At 36.6% G+C, this 13,207-nt stretch overlaps 1 protein-coding gene across 3 annotated transcripts in view; it reads right to left on the bottom strand.

Annotated features, from left to right (window-relative positions):
• Positions 1-13,207, bottom strand: part of MSRB3 (methionine sulfoxide reductase B3) — a 185,731-nt gene that overhangs the window by 96,064 nt on the left and 76,460 nt on the right. For all 3 annotated transcript variants that reach the window (XM_011976564.1, XM_011976563.1, XM_011976565.1), the window contains one exon: positions 7,397-7,425. In XM_011976564.1, the coding sequence (XP_011831954.1) occupies positions 7,397-7,425 (29 nt within the window). The remainder of the gene's footprint in view (positions 1-7,396; positions 7,426-13,207) is intronic.

Here is a 13,207-nt window from a genome sequence, read left to right as displayed (position 1 = left end):
GGTGTGTGATGTTCCCCTCCCTGTGTCCATGTGTTCTCATTGTTCAACTCCCACTTATGAGTGAGAACATGCAGTGTTGGTTTTCTGTTTCTGTGTTAGTTTAGCAGCCTTCATTTATATGAGCATTGCTCTGCAGTAATGTTCTCTACAAGGAGACAAGTGTAATACATGCCCCAAGTAAATTGGCTGCCACCAGATTTATGGAGTATGTGGAGCTGACAACACAGGGATGGTGATATCTAAAGAAGCAGAATTCAGGTTAAAAAAAAAAATGACAAACTCATTCCTTTCACCGTCCTTATCAGAAAAAATAAAAACCAAATAAATAATGATACAAAGGATTAATTATCATGAATCAGGTTGATCTAATTAAATGTCCATTGAAGCCTTTACATTGCAGAGAATATAGTTTTCCAACAAAAAAGCCACAAAAATTAAATACATGGAAGGCCAAAATTAAAACTTTAATAAGTACTGAATAATAGACTTTTTAAAAAGTAGTAGGGCCAAATTCTTTGACTACCAAACAATAAAACTGAAAAACATTAATAAAAGTAGAACGTAGAAAATTTGGAAATTAAAAAAAAAAAAACTTCCCTAAATAACTATCATGTTCAAAAGAAAATCAAAACTGCATTTATTTAAAATATAATATTGGGCTGGGCACAGTGGCTCATGCCTAATCCTAGTGCTCTGGGAGACTGAGGCAGGAGGATTGCTTGAAGCTAGGAGTTTGAGACCAGCCTGGACAACATGGCAAGATCCAGTCTCTACAAATTTTTTTTTTAAATCGGCCTGGTATGGTGGTGTGCACCTGTATTCCCTACTACTTGGGAGACTGAGGTAGGAGGTCACTTGAGCCTAGGAGTTCAAAGTTATGGTGAGCTATGATTGTGCCACAGCACTCCAGCCTGGGCAACAGAGAGAGACCCTGCCTCTAAAAAAATAATGAAAATAAGTAAAATATTAAAACTATAGGATTCAGCTAAAGCTCCAATGAAGGAAATTCAGTTTTTAAATGCTCTAGTTCTAAGAAAAAATACAAAATGTAAGTATGTGACATAATGGTACATATGAAATCTGAGAAAATCAATAGGAAATTATTAGAAAGAGAGACTTACATCTATCTGACCCAAACCTCAGCACTTAGCCACTATGCCTCTCTGCTTCCTGGTCAAGTTAGTTTATAAAAGAAGATGAAGAGCCATGTCCCCTCTACTTGCTTCTATTCAATCAAGAAAGATTGCCATAGGCCGGGCGCAGTGGTTCATGCCTGTAATCTCAGCACTTTGGGAGGCCGAGGCAGGCAGATCACGAGGTCAGAAGATCGAGACCATCCTGGCTAACACGGTGAAATCCCATCTCTACTAAAAATACAAAAAAAAAATTAGCGTGTCATGGTGGCGGGTGCCTGTAGTCCCAGCTACTCAAGAAGCTGAGGCAGGAGAATGGCATGAACCCGGAAGGCGGAGCTTGCATTGAGCTGAGATCATGCCACTGCACTCCAGCCTGGGCGACAGAGCAAGACTCTGTCTCAAAAAAAAAAACAAAAAGATTGCTATGGGGAAGGTTGCCCGATTTTTCAGGCTAACCTTGAACAGGATCCTGTAAAAGAAATAAACAAAAACAAAGAATAGAACCATATTCACAAATATTTGTCAGTGTGTTCTCTTCTAAGTTGATTTTTTAAAAAATGATGATCAAATGGAAAATGTCGCTCCTTATTTAAAACTCTAGAAAAATTACACCCTACCCATTAGCATTATTGGGCTGTTCTCTTAAGTCTGTAGAAAACAGAATGATATCGCTTGAATAAAGTAAAGAAAGGTGAATTTGTCTAAATCTAAAATAAATTGGCTTATGTTTAAATATCAAGAGGTCTCTGACTCACCATTTAGATTTAAGTTTTAGTCTTGTTAGGCCTCCTCAGTTAAGTATGCAGGTAAGTTCATGTGAATTTGTATAATGGACCATGGACCAACCAACCAGTGTAAGATTCCATGACAGAAGGACTTGTATCCACCCTGTTCACAGCTATAACCTCAACATCTGGCATATGGTATGCCCAATAAATATATATTGAATGAATGAATAGATGAATAGTCAATATTTTTCTTATTTCTGCTGATAAATGATGCCTAAATGCAGATTTCAATATTCTTATATAAATATTTATATTTTATTTCCTTGTTCATCGATGTTATAAGTTTAAAATAAGAAATTTAAAATGAAGAAATTGAACTGTACGGCTAAAAAGTATTGTCAACATATTCTCATGCTTACAAGAACTGAAAATATCTTCCTTATTAATAGTTCTTGAGGAAGGTTTACTATGTTAGGCAAATTCTCTCATTTGTTAATAAGTTTTCAAAACTTTATTTCCACTACTTTTAAATTCCTCATTTCCCTTCAACTTAGTGACTACCTTAACAGCCCCACTCTATTTTTCCCTGCACTTACGTTTTTGCCTCAAGTTTTAACTGATTATGTTCTTTGATTTCCTTACCCTGGTGTAGATTCCTTTTTAACTACAGATCCTAAAAGCGACACTAGCTGCTTTTTGTTCCTTGGATTCCACCCCCACCCCCTCCTTCAGCATAATTATATTCTGTTGTGCCTTTTATAATCATGTCTTTTAGGCTCTCCTTACCTTCTACACTCTCGGCTTTATTTAATAGTGAGCTCCCTACTCAACTCTGCACACTAAACCATGCTCATTAGGTTTCTTAATCCTCCATAATTTGCTTTCATGAAATCTTATACCTTTGAGTTGCTGTGTTCTATGAGCCCATTTCCTTCGTATAGCTATTCCAAGCAGCCCAGAATCAACAAGCACTAAACATAAGCTTATTCACTTTCTCAGCCAACATGACTCCATAGAAAAAAAAAAAAAAAAATCTTTGTTTTGAATGTTTATGGACCATGAATCTATACCATTTAACTTGGTACTTCATTTTCTCACCCAAACATTGCCTGATAAGGTTAGGACCACAGAATTACAGTACAAGCTGTCCTTAACATCCAGTTATTAACTTATAAATAAGTTAATAAGATAAGGTTAACTTATAAATAAGTTAGATTCTTCTTGGTCAGAAAGCTATTCTACTTTATTGGAACAGAAATAACAATATCCTGATGTTATATTAGTGACTAGTAAATTCCACCTATATCCTTATACCCAGAACTCAGAAGAGAAAAACATCTTTTTTCAGTTATTTTGCAAGAGCTGTGCTTTTCCAAATGGGTTGTTTTTGAAAGACAAGCACGTTCTTGAAATTTGGCGACAGAGCCAACTCTTGGTCTTTTCACCCTCATCCTTCACTTTTTCTTCTATCCTACTCATTACTAGTTCATTACCCTTTGCCAATGGGTATGTACAGAGGGCCAAGAGAACATATATTCTGGATTTTTAAAAAACTTCCCAGAGACTTTGGTTTTTGAAAGTATACGTTAGCAGTGGATTGAAAGAGTTAATGAAATTTCCAAAGGTGCCTAGCTTATTTAAACAAAGTTTACACTTCAATCCTGTGCATGTTAACTTGTGATCCTCCCTATCCAGATGACAGAAAGCAAAGCCAGTAAGTTCTTTTATTTAATTGGTTTGCATCCACACAGTGACCTCCAGGGCTCTGTTTATATAGCCTATCATGCAATATGCTCCACAGTTCTCTGTCTCTTTCAAAAGCATGTTTCTCCTGAGATTTGATATATGGCTTTCATGTTTAATCACTACATTAAACTCAATGCTCTGCTTCCTCCAGCATCAACTAACTTCCCTTCTTGGGAGGTGGGGAGAAGAGTATAGCTTCTTGCTACTTCTGAACATAAAAGGAAGTCTGTTTTACTCTATTAGTAAAATCACCAACTCCACATAATCCTAGGCAAGCCAACATTAGTACATCAACTAGGAAAAGGTATAAAATGGAAACCTTAAAACTCCTTTTAAAAAGAAGTAAGCTGACTGTTCTCAATTGGCAAAGCCAAAAACTTTAGGTGATTGAGTTATAAATCAACAGAAAAGGTTTCTAATCAGTATATTACTCAGTACATAGAGACCACAGCTAAATGGCAGCTGACATTTTAACTCAATTAATTTTGAGAATAGAAAATTTCTGGAGTTCTCAGGTCAGAATTAAGTCAGGGCCTCTGCCTTCTGGTTGAAGGTTTTCTTAACGATACAATTCACCATAAATAGGACTTTCAAAGAGTCTTCAACTGGATGTGGACATGAAAATGCCACAATCCTTTACACAATCATGTGTATGTGACTCAAATTTCTAAAATAGATGAAAACCTCAAAACTTTGACTCCTTTTAATAAATCAAGACCATCTATAATTTCCAGATTGTAAAAATCACATGAAATGTATATATTTTGCTTTAAAATATTTCAAGCAAAAAAAAAAAGTTAAAACAAATTCGGCAAAGAATTAACAAAAGTAACATTTAGATGATGACTATATAGGTGCTAATCACACTATACTTTCTACTTTTATATATGGTTGAAATTTTTTCATTATAAAAAATTGTGAACTTAAAAAGCACAAGAGGTTGTTTGAGGATTTGCGTTTGTAAAAAAAAACCAAAGATGTGATTCTGATCAGAAAAAATTTAAATCAATTTCTAGGAAAATAATCATTTGGTATACAATCAACAAATGAAACTTTTTACCATGTGCTGACAATGAAAACTTTCCTTCCTTTCTCCTGAATCTCACTCCACAGCATAAAACTTATTTACATAAACTAAAAATGTTGTGCAGTAAGCTCTGCATAAGTTGGGTACTCTCCTTGATATACTTTGTGTGTGGGGGCGGTGGAGGTATGTGGGTGTATGTGTATACACACACACACATATAATTTAACTTTGAAATCCTTTCCATTATGGCTAGTCACTGACCATGGTATTTATTTTTTATGGGTTTTTTTTTCTTAGTAAGATTGGCATATTCCTTCATTTAAAAATCTTACTTTGTCACAGCTGTATACAACATTAGACAGACATAGTTTACTTTCTGTATTTGATGAACAATAGAGAATCTGAACCCATGAAAGTCACACATTTAATTGTTCCAATATGCTACCTTATTTCATTTTTTTTTTTTTTTTTTTAAGATGGAGTCTCGCTCTTGTCGCCCAAGCTGGAGTGCAGTGGCAAGATCTCGGCTCACCGCAAGCTCCGCCTCCTGGACTCAAGTGATTCTCCTGCCTCAGCCTCCTGAGTAGTTGGGACTACAGGCACGTGCAACCACGTCCAGCTAATTATTTTTGTATTTTTAGTAGAGACGGGATTTCACTGTGTTAGCCAGGATGGTCTCAATCTCCTGACCTTGCGATCCACCTGCCTCTGCCTCCCAAAGTGCTGGGGATTACAGGCGTGAGCCACTGTGCCCGGCCCTGTGCTACCTTATTTCTAACCCAAATTTTAGAATTTATGTTATAGGATGCCAAAGAATACATTTCTAACTTCCTTTGTCATGATTCTTTCAGTCATAAGCTAAAAGGAGCTTATAAAAAAAAATTCCGTTTCTTAACTTGAAAACATCTGAATTCTTTCCACAACATATTTAAGTTTAAAATTAAAAGAATAAATAAACTTTTAATCAGTATTCCCCTATAAGACTTTTCAGAGTACAGAACTTTGTAGTTTTCAAAGACATGCAGATGTTGTCCATGATAGATATTTTTTTTAAATAAGAACTTGAAAAAAAAATAAGTCATGCACAAAATCTTTGGTCACAAGAGTGAAAGATGTGTGCCTGTACAGATGTTATAACTATTTTCATGATAAATACTTACTTTCACTACAGGAATTTAGCAACACACTTTAATTTGGATTTGAAAACTTAACATAAATTGTCTGACTTTGACAATAGCTGCCTAATATTTCAGTTTTGTACACTACTTCTAGGTTCTACCTTAGAAATGAACCTAGTGGACTTATTCATTTTTAAAAGCTATATTCCAGACCCTGTACCCTGAAACCAGTGTCTGACTTGATATTCAGGGAATTACATCAGATCATAATCAAGTGGGTTCTTAATAAATATTTGGTGACTGGCAGGGAAAAAAAGACATGTAATTTTTATGTAAAAATGCACTTTCCATCAACTTCATTCATTTATTTTTAATTATAAAGATTTTAACTGTTAAAAAATGAGAAAGATTTTTTGTCTCATTTTGAGCCATTTGTGAATCAAGGAGTCAAACAGTTGATACAACGCCATCCCACCTTTAGTCTCTATATAGTCAATGTTTTCAACCAAAAATGTTTATCTTATACTATCATTCATACATCTGATTCAGAGGTTGCAGAAGACACAGGATACAAAGATTTCTGGAGTTCTCAAACTGGGTAAATTTGTTAACTCAAATGTACAGACTTTGTAGTTAATGAGTCTCACCAAATTCACAAAACTATACAATAAAAGACAAAGCTTACAAAGAAGAAAAAGTGTGTTATCCCCTTAACACTACTATCAAAAAGAATATATAGCACTTGTTCCTTTGTGAACATAATAAGTAAAAACATTTTTCAAGTTACAATATAGTGAAACTCAAACCAGAGTAAAAATGTTACTTTTAAATTCAACAAGTTATATATTTTTCTGTAAATTATTTTCTCCTGGAATTCAAAAATTAATGTTTATTTTTTTGTTAGTCTACCAAAGGGCATACATAATTCCTTTGTATGAGACATGAGGCAATTTTTGTGCTTTAATTGTAAATGCCATCAGAAACTGTGAAGCACATAAATCTCAGCAAGTGACATAATGACATAGTCAAACCTGAGAATTATATAGCTACATTCATGCTTAATGAAAAGAAAATGTCTAATGAGGCTGATATGCCACTGCTTGTGAGAATGTAAATTTTGTCTTAATAGATTCAAAATAATGGCTTAAGGTGACCTTCATTTTCTATCACCCATCTAGCAATGAAATTTTTTTTAGAGAAAATAAGCTAGTAAGCCATAGACAAATTTCTATTTCTATTAGCTTGAACTCTCTATAGTTTGCTGAATTAAATGCATCTATCTCCCACATTTGGTGACAACTTAAAGAGAATTTTCAAATTACTCAGGATGCTTTGTCCACTGAGAAAATAATAATCTACTTTGAGCAATTAGCATGTATAACCCCCACCTCTGCTTTTAAAATGAAACTCTGCAGATATAGGGCATGTAATGCTTATTGTAGAGCTATGAAGACTCCAAAGTGAACATCTCAAATTATGATTTGAAGCAGTCAATAGCCCTGCTTTGAGGTGGGACTCACGTTTTGAAAAAAGACTGCCCAGTCTGTTTAAAATCAAAATGTTTCTTGATCTGATTAATTACTCCCCAGAGAATAATGTAAATAAAATATATTCAGAATAGCATTATTAATGTAAACATACCTGAACCGGAGTCAAATTTGGTTTCTGACCTGCAAAGAGAAAGAAAGTTTTTACAATATAAAAACTGTTGTAAAAGAACAGTTATTTCATGGGGAAGGGAGCTGTGGTTGGGAGGGGAGGTCATAGTTACATTTTTCAGTGTATATTTCTAAAATATAAATATATATATGTATTGTAACCATTTTAAATGCATGCATTACACTAGGCCCTCTAAATATGCAAATATCAATACAGCTAGCACAATATGGAAAAGATACTAACGTTTTAAATTTGTTTTTGGGTGAAACAGGATAAAATATGTTTTTTTAAAAGGCACCTGACCTTTACAGATTAACTTGTTTCAGTAAGTTAATAAAGCAATACAAAACCAAATTCATAATTATTCTCTTTATTATTCAAGGTTTGAGAAATTATTCAACACCAAGTAACTTTTCACTAAATTCTTTGGACACAGCAAATGAACCTAGTAACCCCATACATTTAATAATAAGAAGAAAAAATTCTGAGCTCTTGTGGGAACATTATGTTTCAGATATTGGTTAATACTGGTTGTAAATTCAGAAGCCTTTGAAGCTCTCAGTTTGGCTGTGGGAAAACTTCTGTTAGGTAATTACTCTCAAGATGCTGCTGATGTGCTGTCAAGCAGAATTAACCCTATGACTAGGCCTATCTACACAAGCTACTATAAAACAGCATTGTCTATATCTAGCTCTCAAACCAATTAGTGGGCATGCTGCCGTCGGATTTATATCACACATCAACAATCAATAGTATATATGTTCACAGCTGCCACAGCAAGATATAAGAACCGACCAGCAGGAGTCCTGTTAAAGGATGTTACATTGACAGAGAAGATTTTTTTTTTTCCTGGAGAAATGTAGTTAACTAAGTGGGAAAGGAGATCTCTTTGAAATTATGCCAGGGTACCAAGCATTTTTGGAAGCGGTGGCTTTCTGTACCTAAATTAGCCTCAAGAAAAGTTATCAAAGGGAAAAAGGGAAGGATAAGCAAGAAGTTTCCTTGGTCACAAACAATGATTTTCTGAAGTCCTCCCAAACAAAGTTTCAGCTGATACTCATAACTGTATGATTGTGTGTGTGTATATATATATATAAAATATATACACATACATGTGTAATATGTAATACACACATATACATGTACATGTAAAATTGCATCCATGGTTATCAATCAGCACCGCCGTAATCCTGATGCACATTTTCCCTAAGTCCTGGCCCTACCATAGTCCTCATCTCAACCCTTCTCTTCCATGTCCCTGCCTTCTATTTCAGGTACAAACCCATTTTCATATTTTGCCCTCTCTCCAATTCTGCAAAGCCTTGTCTCATGCCTCCTCTGTGTTTCCACCATCTCTTAGCACAACTCTAACAACACTTGCCACATGTTATCTTGCTGGTTTCCTTGTCTATCTCCCCCACTCAACTACAGCCATGCCTTATATAACCTCTGTAGCCACAACACCTAAATTGGGACTAGAGTTTGTGTTCAAACGTCTGTTAAGATAATATTTTGCATCTATGCATGCCCTTTCTCCTTCTTAACTGTATAGAAGCCAGAGGTGTTCTTCCTTCTGCTTAAGCTTCCCTCCTTCTGGGTCCTAAAATGCATCTCTCATCTCCCTTGAAACCATGCTGTATCAATTACTCCTTTTCTCTGCCTTATTTGCAATATCTGGTTCTCCACAGGTTCCTCTTCCCTTCATCATGTAAGTGTTCCAGAATTGTTTTTAAAGGACTCCTTCAAATCTGTGCCTTGCTTTGTTATCCCTCTTTTGTCTGGCTTTACAATCAAATTGTAATGTAAAAAAGATGTATAGACTATATCCTATATCATCTATCTCCCTTTCCTAAATCTCCCAACATATTCAATCCTTGAACCAGTGTGATCTGCCTTTGCTAAGGTTTATCGGAAGCTTCCCAATGTTAAATGCACAAGCCGTGTCACCGTCCTTCCTTTACTAAACCTCTCTCTTTCATCGGACATACTGCCCACTTCTTTCCAGTGTGTCTGTCACTTCCCTTCCTCCTCCTGTCCCTTAAGTATTAGTGAGCACCAGAGTTCAGCCCTCAGGCCACCTGAAACACTGTTCCCACTCTCTAGGGTACACATGTGTCTCAAAATCACCATAGGAGTTTGCTCACCTGCAGGCTCCCAGGACTTCTCCTGGTGATTCTGATTTAGTAGGTGAAGCCTAGAAATTCCCATCTTAAGAAACTGTCCAAATGAAGACATTTACTTGACCATATCTTGACCCATATATCCAAATAATAAACAAAATACTACCTGAATGTCACACTGTGGCCTTAAATGGCACACATCAGAAATGATGGCATTATTCTAGATTTCTTCTGCACCCCCAATATCTAATTAGCCATCAAGACCTGTGGATTCTACATCCTTCCCCTCCTCTCTATCTTCACTTTCACCATCTTTAGGCCTTTCCTTGGCTGAATAACCTCATACCCAGTGACCTCCTTCCCTTCAGATCCACCAATAGTGAGCAAGAAGCTTTTCTCTGGCCTTCCTCTGCCTGTGCTCTTTTCCACCAGCCAAGGAGTTCTCTTTTCCACCTGAAGCTCTGATTACCAGGGTCACCATCATTCTCTACCCAAATGGCTGTAAGCTGCTTCTCTGACCTACATGGGCCCCTTCTTCAGGTCAGGTAGTACTACTAGCATGTGTGTACCTCCAGTCCAAGAAGTGGCCAAAAGTTGTCAGCTGAATGAAAGAGCTTGAACCTGAGGGCTGGAGGGACCCCTTGGCCCTAAAAGAATGGAAAAAAGGTGTGCCATAGAAAGCAGGTGCTAGCTGTCTCACTACCCCTTCACATTCCTGCTCAAAGAACTCTTAATGCAAACCCTCCTGTGAGGGTGAGTGGCTGAGAGCACCTGGGGGCCAGAGGTTGCCCTTGGACTGGATTGGCATGAACTAGATCACTTTGGAACTCAATGCCTTTGGGTATAGAAGGAACAACGGATGGGGGCCCAGAGCCTCTGGCAGAAATGAAAGAGCCCCTCCCCACAAAAAGAGCAAGAGAAAGGAGGTATTTATCTACAGATTCCACGGCCACTGGAAGAGAAAGCTGAGTGAGCCTTTCCCTCCTCTCCTCCAGCTTGGCCCAGTTACCACTGCCCTGGCATTTCCTAGGGTAAATTCATAGTCTTTTGGTGGAAGACAAAATTAATTTTAAATTTGCACTACTCTCAGTTATTTGGTATCATTTTTCATTCTAAGATATATGTGTCAAGGTAGGTTGGTGTATCCTTTTCTAACATTTTTTTTGCCTTGAGTTTTAAATATTTAGCTATACTGTATGTATCTATGCTACCATTTGTCCTCTTGTCCAGGCCTTGCAAATGTTAGGGCCTAGTAATAAGTCATCGTGTAAAAACATAGGCATTACTATGGGTTGTGGACAAAAAGGTTTGAAAGCCACTGACCTGGGGACATTAAGTCCCCACTCCTCTGCATGGCGTATAAAGAGTCCTCCACGATCCAGCTCTCCGATCCATCTCTAACTCACACTTTGTATGCATCACTCCCATCAGATGAAACTACTGCCATATTATTTCTTAATAATCAAGGCTCACGTGAATCATGTTGGCATCCCGCCTGCCCCCATCGCCTCACAGGCTCCTCGCTTCCCCCTCAGTTACCCCACAGTGGGGGCCTGGCACAGCACTCCCCACATGGTGTGGCACTGACACTAAGCTGAGTGAGGTGCACACTGGGTCTCATGCATCTTCATGCTCCCAACACTGAATGCAGCACCTGACACTTAAGAGTTATTTAAAATGTGTAGTATAAATTAACACAAGAACAAATGAATCTGTATATTAATAGAAGGCCAAAAACAAGATAAATGATTAAAATGTCTATAAATACCTAATTTTGAGATACAAAAAAAAATCATGTCCGAACACTTTTATTCCTCAGATTGTCTTATCTCTTCTAGGCATAGCTGGTCAATACATAAAATATACACGTAAAGTGCAGAGAAAACATCTTCACAAACCAATTAGTGGCCTTGGGTATCAATTAAAAAAAATCTTCAGAATTCTCAGACACAGTACTGAACATTCAAAAGAATACAGCTACTCTTTTTTATAATTAAAACATGATAATAGAAGTTAAAATTGTCAGTATGGGGATAGGGAAAATTGGTCCTTTGTTGTTCTAAGTTAATTCAGATTCCTATTAGATTTTACATACAGACTTAAACACAGAGAGATACAAAGTACTCCTTTATCATCCTATGAATGATGATCATCTCGACTTTTAAATCCCCTTTGAGAAAGGAAATGAAATATGGATAAGGACGAATATAAGGCAAGTATAAAAAAAGAATACATATCTAATACAGATTGTACAAGAAAAGAAAAGAAGGATGGTCATTCATTCCAAACACATTTTTACGTGTTTATTTTTAGTAGTATACTATGCTAGATGGTAGGGATACAAAATTGCATAAAATAGAACACAAAATTGCATAAAATATGCATAAATATAACTGTGTCTCCACAGACACCCATTTTACCCCGAATTATATACTCATTTCTAAGTTCAAAACTATTCAACCACTTCTTTTGGCAACTGCCAAAAGATGGTGATTACTGCACAGAATGTTACTGCCTTCCAATATTCATCCTCCCCTTTTTAATTTTAGAAAATCTCTGAGTTTTAAGTGGTCACACAGACAATATTTCCACATTATTTCCCAACTGTCTTGTTGCTAGTTGTACCCACATGACTAAGTTCTTGCCAAAAGGATGCAAGCAAAAGCGAGGTGATAACATCTGAGTTATTCCCTTATAGAGAAGGAATGTACCCTTCCTGTCTTTCTGTTCCTTGCCACTGGCTGGAATGTTAATGTAATTCCAGGAGCTGAAGTAGCCATTCTTAGATCATGAGGGGAAAACTGATATTAGAATAGTAAAGCAATAAGATAGAAGGCACCTATAGAACTGCCATATGAATCTCCAACTGTTATTTTGGTTTTTTTGTGTGTGTGTTCGTTCGTTTGTTTGTTTTTAAGACAGAATCTCACTCTGTTGCCCAGGAGCATGCTATCAGCTCAATGCAACCTCCACCTCTCGGGTTCAAGCAATTCTCCTGCCTCAGTCTCCCAAGTAGCTGGGATTACAGAGATGTGCCACCACACCCAGCTAATTTTTCTGTTTTTAGTAGAGATGGGGTTTCATCATGTTGGCCAGGTTGGTCTTGAACTCCTGACCTCAAGTGATCCGCCTGCCTCAGCCTCCCAAAGTGCTGGGATTACAGGTGTGAGCCACCACACCTGGCCCCAAGCTGTTTTTTTTTTTTTAAGCCACCATTATTTTGGAGTCTTGTCAGAACAGTTGAGTCTGTATCCTATCTACCATAGCAATATTGCCACATTTTACAAGATTTAAATAACAACTTCCAAATTTTTAAACCTGAAAATGAACTTTTCAAGAATTGTAAGCCAGAAAGGGTAGACACTAGGAGAATTCAAGTATCGTGTATACTACTTAAATAATTAAATTATGTAATATATGCACTCTTTTGATAATAGAGTTGCAAATTTTCAAAAGAGGTCACTTTTAGTCATTGGTCAGAGCTGTATACTCCTGGACAAATTTATAAAACTACCATTTTATCCTTACAGAGAATAGCCCAGTGTCCACAAAAGTTCTATGTGTATTGAAGCCAAAAGATATTTTATTTTATTTTATTGTCTCTCTTGGGAAATCCACAAAATCTCAGAGAACATTGCTTTTCATTTAATGTTCAACTGTATCAAAAATTTTA

This window comes from Mandrillus leucophaeus, unplaced genomic scaffold, assembly GCF_000951045.1.
Source record: "Mandrillus leucophaeus isolate KB7577 unplaced genomic scaffold, Mleu.le_1.0 Scaffold169, whole genome shotgun sequence".
NCBI lineage: Eukaryota > Metazoa > Chordata > Mammalia > Primates > Cercopithecidae > Mandrillus > Mandrillus leucophaeus.
The sequence above is the reverse complement of the archived record's forward strand: the minus strand, read 5'-3'. Positions and strand labels throughout refer to the sequence as shown.